The sequence below is a fragment of the Primulina huaijiensis genome, chromosome 18 (genome assembly GCF_012295235.1).
Source record: "Primulina huaijiensis isolate GDHJ02 chromosome 18, ASM1229523v2, whole genome shotgun sequence".
In the NCBI taxonomy this organism is placed as follows: domain Eukaryota; kingdom Viridiplantae; phylum Streptophyta; class Magnoliopsida; order Lamiales; family Gesneriaceae; genus Primulina; species Primulina huaijiensis.
In genome coordinates, this window is record NC_133323.1 from 3,725,553 (window position 1) to 3,735,433 (window position 9,881).

The 9,881-nt window shown below is 31.7% G+C and overlaps 1 protein-coding gene across 4 annotated transcripts; it reads right to left on the reverse strand.

Moving 5' to 3' along the window:
• Positions 1-1,502: 1,502 nt before the first annotated feature.
• On the reverse strand, positions 1,503-7,187 carry LOC140965285 (protein MALE DISCOVERER 2-like). 4 transcript variants are annotated; one of them, XM_073425451.1, is made up of 14 exons: positions 6,560-7,187; positions 5,854-6,314; positions 5,625-5,757; positions 5,413-5,484; positions 5,006-5,149; positions 4,772-4,912; positions 4,473-4,568; positions 4,339-4,397; positions 3,789-4,256; positions 3,200-3,393; positions 2,970-3,102; positions 2,740-2,894; positions 2,426-2,617; positions 1,503-1,983 (listed from the first exon to the last, which is right to left on the reverse strand). In XM_073425451.1, exons 2-14 carry the CDS (start codon positions 5,951-5,953, stop codon positions 1,723-1,725), a joined length of 2,148 nt encoding a protein of 715 aa, XP_073281552.1. In that variant the 5' UTR covers positions 5,954-6,314; positions 6,560-7,187; the 3' UTR covers positions 1,503-1,722. The 4 variants fall into 4 exon arrangements, with proteins under 4 accessions (XP_073281552.1, XP_073281550.1, XP_073281551.1 ...); XM_073425449.1 differs by having other exon boundaries at positions 5,854-6,420; XM_073425450.1 differs by having other exon boundaries at positions 6,488-7,187.
• Between the last annotated feature and the right edge of the window lie 2,694 nt (positions 7,188-9,881).

Here is a 9,881-nt window from a genome sequence, read left to right on the forward strand (position 1 = left end):
TCAAATCGATTAGTCTCACGGATATAAATTCGTGAGACTTCTTATAAGATATCTACTCATAATTATTAAATAAAAAAAAGAAATTTTGTAATTTGAGATAAATATTTTTTTTTTACCACACGTGATACATATATTATTAATTTTTTTATTTTTGTTTTTGTTTTTGTTTTTGGAAAGGTGATTTTTGAAACTTATATTCAGTTTTTCAACTAGATTCGTGAGATAAGAAATTTTTTTTTTAAAATCATTGTTAGTCATCTTTTTGTTAATATTTGCGTTAGTTTAGTTGAAATAAGATGACCATATAAATTTAGTGGTGTGATCTTGACATACCAAAATTCCATTATTCTCCATGAGTCAAGTTTAATTAATACTTTAGGGTATAGTTTGGTATAATGGATAAGATAGGGATTGATAAATAATCTTTCTTATCCCACTTTTGGTATCTTTTTAGAAAATCCATGATAATACCATGGGCTTGTGATAAATAATTTTATACAAAGATAAAATATTCTTTTTATGAGATGTGATACTTTTAATTTAATGATAAAAAACCACAAATGACTTAATTGCTGTCAATATATAAAAATCCTAAACCTTATCGTTCTCTCATTTCACCGCCTCATCAAATAAATATTTTTATTTATTCGCCTCATCAAATAAATATTTTTATTTATTTATATTTATATATATATATATATTATATAATATGATATTTATATAAATGACTCGAGATAATTATATAAATGAATTTTATAAATCTCAATAAAAAATATCACTCGATTAACCTTAAAAATTGATATTTGACTTGACTCACAAAAGCAAGAGCTCAATTATCATATTATATAATATATAAAATTAGGTAAAAATAAATAAATCATGCAAGCACTGTCGGCGCATGAACAGATAAAAAATATGAACTCAAACAACAACTTTGAAATTATAAAATTTATTATGATAAGGTTAATTTTGTCATTACAATCTAATATATAAATTTAATTACTCTTATTAAAATTATACCAAACATTAAATATAATATCATATATCTTATTTATCCTTAATTTATCTTTATATTATATATCACATGTTTATCCTATCATATGTATCAAATTATATCTAGAAGAACAAATAATAATATAAATAATATATTCAAACCTGTTATTCGATCGGAAATTTGTACGTCAGTTCATTCGAATTAGACTTCGGATTTTCCAAAAATAAGCATTTACATTCTGACAAGTCTACTTTCATTATAATATTTTTCTCGAGCTTATTGCACAATTCTCCATCCTATATATTCATGACTACGATAAATGTACAAATTTAAGTAATTTAAATCACAATTTTAATTGATTCTTTAAATAACAAAAATATCCACAAAAAATTCTCGTCAAATAATCTCTCGTAAAATATTACAAAATATTTTTGAGTTGATAACACAATTTGAATGCACAATATTACAGTGCCTGGATAAAAACTATGAAGATGCCAAAGAAACAGTATAAACGAACAATTATAGCCATTTCTGTCGAAGAAAAAATAATACGAATCACAAAGAATGTTGTAAGGAATGAGACATTATAGTTACAGCTCTTTACCAAACCCCTTATCTGAAGCAACCGAGAGAGGAGAGGAGACGCTATAAATTGTACACACACACACACACACACACACACACACAAATGAATGTTGTAAATTAAAATAATCCATATATGCATAAAATCAAGCAGCTTCTGCAGATAAAATCTCAAGTTCAGCCCACCAAAGAGGAGAAAGCCTTGGAGTTGCTGCTTCAGGTGATACATCGATGGCTTGCCGCAGTTTCTGAATTAGTTCTTTCATACAAGGTCGTTTCCTCGAATCTTGTTGGATGCAGCTTTGTATCACTTCACATACGACATCGAGCTCCTCATCTTTGAATGCCTTCAGTGTTGGATCGATCAAGTAGCTGATTGTTTTCTTGTCGTTCAAGTATTGAGCGGCCTGAAAACATTTTTATGCAAAATCTTGAAGTTATAGAATTATAAAAACATAAGTGATCAGATTTAAAATCATAAGAATTATGATTTATATTTAATATCATTTAATCAAGATTTAATTTTAGGAAATATATTCCTACTATTTTAGTCTCTGGATATTTTCATCTATATAAAAGGGTTGAGATTGTTTGTAATCTGAACCTAGAAAGATTAACATAGTTTTAGCCCTGTAGGAAGACACTGCATTGTAGATGTGGACCTTCAATTCATTGCTGAACTACGTTAACAATATGTTTACAATGATATTCAAAATCAACAAAACAGTACATGGGAAGAGATATATGCAGGAACGCGGTTCGAAATTAGTGGAGGGGATGATTCTGGGGAGTCTCTAGATCTGCATGGAGTTGGAGAAGAGACACTAACAGAATTATATAGATACTAACCCAGTTTTCAAGATGTCTTTGCTCCTCAGAGTGAGGAAGCTTCCCAGAGATTATTTCCAGTAATAAGATTCCAAAACTGTGGATGTTTGTTCCCACATCGGCAGGTGGTGGCAGCTGGGAATGCTCCATTTCATTTTCTGCATGGTTCATCGACTTGGCTACAAGTTCTGCCCAGAAACTGGTATCGCCAATCTGCAACAATTAGATTTTCTTTTTTGGTTAAGAAAAGAATCGGTTTCACATATCCTTGATGTGCTGCTTGTTTGTGCTATCTCGAGAATAATTCATGATGATTTGAAGAGAATGAAACATACTTTAGCTGCATAATCATCTGTCAAAAGTATTTCACTCGAATTCAAGTTGCAATGCGCTATTGGTGGTTTGAGGTCGTGCATGTACTGAAGGCAATATGCAGTCCCCATGATTACTCGCATCCTCGTATTCCAGTCGAGGTGTTCTACTTCTTCAACTGATTAAGGAAGGTACAAATTCAGAACTTAGTAATAATGCAAATACATATGTAGAAAGACTATACTTGTATTACCATGCAGATGCTCGAAAAGCGTGCCATTTGGAGCGTATTCAAACACCATCATTCTAGTAAAGGGTTCATCCTCCTCACAATATCCGATTAGATTAACGAAATTCTTGTGGTTCACTCGTGACAAGCTATCGATCTTGTAGTCACGGCAAAAAAAAAAATCCTATTAATTTAGGACAATAATGAATTGAAGATGATAGTCACAATTAATAAGCAATAAAATGTCGATTAACCTTCTTTCTGAATGCCAATTCTGAAAGCTTCGACCAGTCTTTTAAAGATTGTATAACAGTTGAAACAACAGCAATTTCCACCCCGCTGGAGAGTGTTCCCTTATACACAATCGCGCTGCCTTCATAAGTACTTATAATGTTGCTGAAATCTTCACATGCAGTTTCAAGCTCAGCTCTGTTCAGCTTAGGGACCCCTAAAAACGAAGAAAAGTCACTTCAATACACATTAAAGTTAATACAAATAATGTATTTTTAACAATGGTTGTTACTTCCAACATCCAACTGGTTAATTTGCAATTCTTGTTCCATGGATTGTTAAGTCCAGCATCAAGCGCCATCGAGCTATTTTTTGAATAGTGCTGCTTTTCTACCACTCAGTTCCAACAGTATGACATGTTTTTCTTCCAATTAATGTCAAAATATTTTCTAGCATACAAGTGTATGAAAGCAGATTTATGACTTCTTGGAAAATTGAAATTATTTACGAAAATTGCTGCTCATAGAATCGAATAATTCAACAAGCAGTTACAAAGCATACATAGAATAGTAGAGAATCTTAAAGTCAACGGATCTAACAGGATAAGCATACCTGTAATGAATGCTTTCTGCAATTGCCCACTCAATCCAGTCTTCCAAGGACCAATATTTCTCGCTGCTCTGCTTTTGCAGATGAAAAATAAGGCCACAACCACTACGAGTAAAAAAACAGCGCACAAAATTCCAAGCAGAAGCTTAAATGAAGTCTCGGATTTTCCATCAGTCGAAGACTTTTTGTTGGTTGGTTGACTAACAGCACTAGAATTAGTCGGGTCAGTCGGTTCATGTTCTTGATGTGCTGTGGGTGAGGATATGGGAGGAGGAGAAAGTTTCTTCCTATTTGGAATAGCTGGAAACGAGCCACTACTTCTGCTCGGAAGAGTAATGTTTGGATTCGACAAGGCTGGCATTCCAACATTGGGTGGAATGGCAGCAAGATTACTTGGCTGTTCGGCCAGTTTTCGACGTACAGTATTTACCTGGTTCTTGATATTATGGACAATACCTGACTTATATGAACCTAGAAAACAAAAAAACAAATACAAACAAGTTTCACTGGGGAATTGCCAATGCCGAGTAAGAAAAATGACTATGTTGCTCACTTGTTAGATAATCACAATTGTCATCAGCATGATAGAGTCGCTCACTTCCGAACTTGAACCTTGATAAATGGCAATAGTTCTCCGTTAATAAGATGCAGAAAAAAGGAAAAATTAGCATAATGAACGCTGCTTACAATGGGAACTGATTGGGGTAACGTATAATGGTCCCTTTAATTTGTAGCTGGAAGGAATCTGATTCATGCAAGTGTTTTGAAACACTCTGCCACATGCTGATCAATATTAATGTTATCAAGAAAACATTCAAAAGAATGAGATCCATAAATAGAACTGCAATCAAATACGAGTTAAAAGTACAATGATAATTACCACTCTATTTATACAACAGAAATACAGTTCAAAAACAGGGGACAATATATCACATGATTAATGCTAAAGATATATTAGCATGACAATGTTGACGTAAATATCTCACCAAAGCCCGATTTTTCTGTTAAGACATCCAATTCCAGAAGCAGCGAATGTAAGATTTTCGTCAAATTGTACATCAGTGAGCAAACTAAGCTTCCCAATCTCCACAGGAATGCATCCTTCAAGTTTATTATCACATAGCAACCTAGAACAATGAATTAAAGTTTGTTGAAAACTTGAGAGAAGTTATTATATTGAGGAAGTCGAACATGAAATGAAATCAAAAGATTATACTTACAAGCTTCTTAGTGAATGCAACCCTCCTAATTCTGCAGGAATGGTTCCAGTCAAGTTATTATGCCTCAAGTCTAAAATTTCGAGATTCATAATCCTTCCAAACTGATGCGGGATCGTGCCAGAGAAACGGTTCTTGGATAGGCCACTTGTGACACAGTTGGAAGAGAATAAGCAAGGATACTCATTCACAGAGTTCGAAAGCAAAAAAATATAGAAATGTGATGAACATCATATTGATCTACTAAAATCATAGTAACATGGTAATTTCAAGATTAAAAACTGCCAAGTTAACACGTAACTTGGTGCGTAAGAAGCAATAGAGTTTAAATGAAGTCTCCATAGTACGCACATATGCAGATATGAACTCAAAGATTCAAATAACAGTATAGAAACGAAGTCAAAACTCACAGAAATCTTAAATGAGTAAGACTTCCAAGCTCTGGTGCTAATATGCCCTCCAAGTCATGCCCATTGAGATCTCTATGAAACAACTAATCTTAATGAATTAAAGAACACACAAGAACTTCAATCAAAATTAAAAAAATTCATCATAATGTGACTACATTCCCTTAGACATGCACTAAATTATCATGAAAGTTTAGAGTACATTAATGACTCACAGAGCAAACACTTTCCCATCGAGACAATGAACACCTGACCACATGCACGGGTCACAGTCATCAGGATTCCAATTTGTTAAAACACCAAAAGGGTCAAACTCTACCTTTGCTCGGAATTGCAACAATGCTAATCCTGAATTCACGTTTACCGAGTTAACAAAGTCAAATAAAGCAACGAACCCAAAACCAGCTATTACTTTTGACTTCAATATGAATAATCCCTTACTACCTTCAGAATTGAGGGACCAACATCCAGGAATTTCCAAAAGAAGAACAAGCAACGCTAACGATGTCAAATGACTCCCATAAACAGTCCAACTAACACCCATAGCCGGTTGACGGATTCGTCACAGTGGCGGAAGCGGTTTGGATTTACACCAGCTGCCAGGACTCTAGACAAGATGCGACACAAAATCGCCAGCTTTGTTGTGCAAATAACTCTCCGAGCAACATACGATTAATTGGACAAACTACCAACAACACAGCACAGAAAATCGTATGTACACAGATTCCCTAGCAGACATAAAAAATATAACAAATAAAAGAATCTATATCAGCCCTCTTGAACCAATCAACCGAATTGGGGTCTCTCATCTTCAACTATCTTGTAATTTACGCTAAAGCACTTCCGCTTTCATGAAGAATTGCAGAACCTGCCCGAACGAAGTATCCCCAAGATTCAAATTTCAGCTGAAGAATTCCAATGATTAAAAAATTAAAAAACTGTCACAAATTACGAAATGTTGGTTCTTGAACGGGGTGAAATGGCACAACAACAAGAGCATTCCACAACCCTCTGCAGAATAACAAAAGGCAACGAAGGCTTAAAGTGAAAAAGTAAATAAGAGCCAGAAAAGAATAACCTTTGGAATAAGCAATCTCTTGATAAAGCAAAAAGGCATGCAAACGTAAAGCAATGCAAGGTAAACACTCACCGATATTATAAGAAGGGACAAAAGGGCAGTAAATTATGATACAGTTAGACGGATTGTTTCCAAAAAAATGCAGAAGGCAGAAAAAAGGGAGACAAATGGCGGTGATAATATTGAAAAATATATGAAAAATTTGTTCTTTGGGATTCAAAATGGTAGCTTGGAAACGGTTAACAGATAAATGAACAATTAATAAATCGATTAAATGCAGAAGAATTCGTATGAGAATATTTTGAATGCCCTTTCAGGATGATCTCAGAGGTTGAAACTCTCATCGACCATCTTTCTCTGAAAGAAGGGAAAGAGGGGGGAAAAAACTCTCGGAGGCCTCTCTCTCTCTCTCCCCTCCCTCTCTTTCCTGTTTTTTATTTATTTATTTTTTCAATTATTTTTTTACGGCGCATAAACAAAGATCGCTAGTTTTGTTTTGACAAAAATAAGGAAAAATATTTCTAAGACATACTAAATTAATATCTTAATAACGACCCAAGTCGGGGAAACGAGGATTTGGCAACGGTACGCCGCCGGCGAGATGTGCTGCGGCAGTTCTTGAAATGGGGTGGCGCGAGGCCTCCGATCCGTAGTAAGCGGGCGCTCCTTAACATTCATTGACTGGGTCCCACTCTTTCTCTGCTTCGTGCATGCCTGTTATCCTCCATCATTAATTTGGCCTTTTCCTTAAATTAAATCATTATGACTTTAAGATATAATATTTATTTATTTATTTATAATATTAATAAACTTATTATTTTATATTGTTATTGTATTTAGAAATATATAAAATATTAACCAACAAATCGGTCATTTCATTTTCCGACCTTTTCATTTATATACATGTTTTTTTAACTTGAACTCGATCTCAATTCAATCTTTGTTCATGCGTTCAAATATCTTGATATTACTGCAAATCAAACTCAATCCTTGAGATTGTGCGAGGAATAAATAATTTAGATTTGAAGAAATATTTGAAAAAAGAATTGAAATTTCTTCGTGTCGGGATAAATTTGAAACTCATTACCATGATTAAAAAAAATAATGACTATTTAGGACTCGAAAACAATTGTCAATTCCATAAGCTCAAATAAACTAATTAGTTTAAATCTCTTCTATTTCAAAAATGCAACAATCCAAATGAAACAATTCCTATCGTCGATTCGAGAGTGTACTCAACAAAATCAACAAGTTGTTGATTTACATTTTGATGGTTTAATTAATTATACTGGATCGCTTTAACTTCAGATAAATGAAATATGTTGGGCTTGGGTAAAGCTATTTGGGCTAAACAGGTTTTTATTTGGGCCGTAATCTGTTACATATTTGTCATTTCATAGATGGACAGTTATTTTTTGTTACACACATCTCGTTTTTAAGTTTTATACTAAAAAATTGACAATGATATCTTTTTTTTTTTTTTTTGATAAATTCGTTAGTAGTTTCAAGTTAAAAATAAGTTATCTAAAACGTTAATTACTCAAAAATATTGATATATCTGTTAACACCATGAAATTTAAGTATCATAACTTGCAATTTTTTATTTTTATTTTGTTATGTTAACGACGAATTTGTATTTTTGTTCATAGCATTTTTTTCATTTTTTGTCCGATGGATTTAATAAACCTCACGAATTGGCTTAGGTTATAGGGTGGGTTTTGGCATTATTGACCGCATGCATATTTTGGCGTAACTAGTTATTCCTTACCTTGAGACCAAATTTGTTATATTTTATCAAAGTACGTCGTGTTTTTTTCCAAATGGTATTCTAAAAAATCACGAAACAAGCAAGTTTCATTCCAAAAATATATGTAAGCTTCTATGTCTTCGACATAAATTTTTTTTTGCAGACACGACGAACTTCGGTAAAAAAAAAAAAAAAAAAAAAAAAAAAAGACAAAATAACATGCAAGTTATATGACTAAAAATGCAAATTCACCGTTAATATGACCAAATTTTTTTAAAAAAATATGCAAATTACATGACTGTTAACAATACCAAAATGAAAAAAATGCAAGTTACATGACTAAAAATATAAATTTATTGTTAGTATGACCAAAAACGAAAAATGAGAGAATCACATACCCACAACTATAATTTTCTCTCAGGAATATATAGTAGTATTCAAAATTTTTATGATCAAACTGCAGCACTGACGTGTGTAGTAACATGAGCACTCTAGATGAAAAATGATTAAAATCGTCAAAAACCGAAAGATCCATGACTAAAACTGAAATATAATAACATGTATTACCAAAACTGCAAATTGACAAAATTACATGATCAAAATTCAAAAATACAATTTTCCCAAAAAAGAAATAACACGGTTGAGATCAAATGTGATTTTTTTAAAATATTTATAATAGATGAAAGGGGAAGAACAGTTAATTTGTAAAATAACATGAATTCGAATTATTCCTTATATCGGAAATAACAATTTTCAAGGTATACATACAATTGATTAAAGCTAAATGAACCCTTTTTTAAGAATTTCATTAATACCCGATAATTTCCGCCACTTTTACTCTCCTTAATTTTCTCTCTTCAAACCTTTTTTATTTCTAATTTTTTAATCAACTAACAAAAAATAAACATTATTTAATATTTAATATAGCTATAGTATTTTATATTTATATTATTTTCCTTTTATTCGAATTAAATTATATATTATATATATAAATATTATATTCACACAACGCGAACGTGTTAGCAGTCAGTGTTTATTATATCATAGAAGATGGTGTTATTATTATTTTTATTTATTTTTTTATCCAAGAGAGGATATGAAATTTAAAAAGCAAAGATATTTTTTTTGAGTTTTCTTTACTAATGTATTAGTTACGTATATTTTTCATATAACTTTAATTTACAGGTGTTTTATAATTTTTTGAAACATATTTTTTATAATTAAATATTTACATGTGTATAATATATGATATAATATAAAATAATTATTTAAAAAAAATAAAAATAAACTATTTTTCTATTGCTTCAACAAATGTGTACATAGAAGCATAGCTTGGTAATTACATATATAGACTTGTGACGAGTCAATTACAAGGCCTAGACTAACTATTTAATAGAGATTTCCTTATCTCTACCCTATAAAAATAGAGATAATTAAGTATATTTTATCAATTGTTTGACTGGGATGCCTGTTCCCACGGTCAACAAAAATAATTTACTAATAATTTCATTCAAAGACAATGATTGTCTGACTATTGAAATTTTAAATTCTAACAAGCAATCTGTAAATTCACGTACTACAGATGATTAAGATAAACATTTTATTTGAGTAGTTTATAAAAATTTTTTATATAAAAAATATTAATTT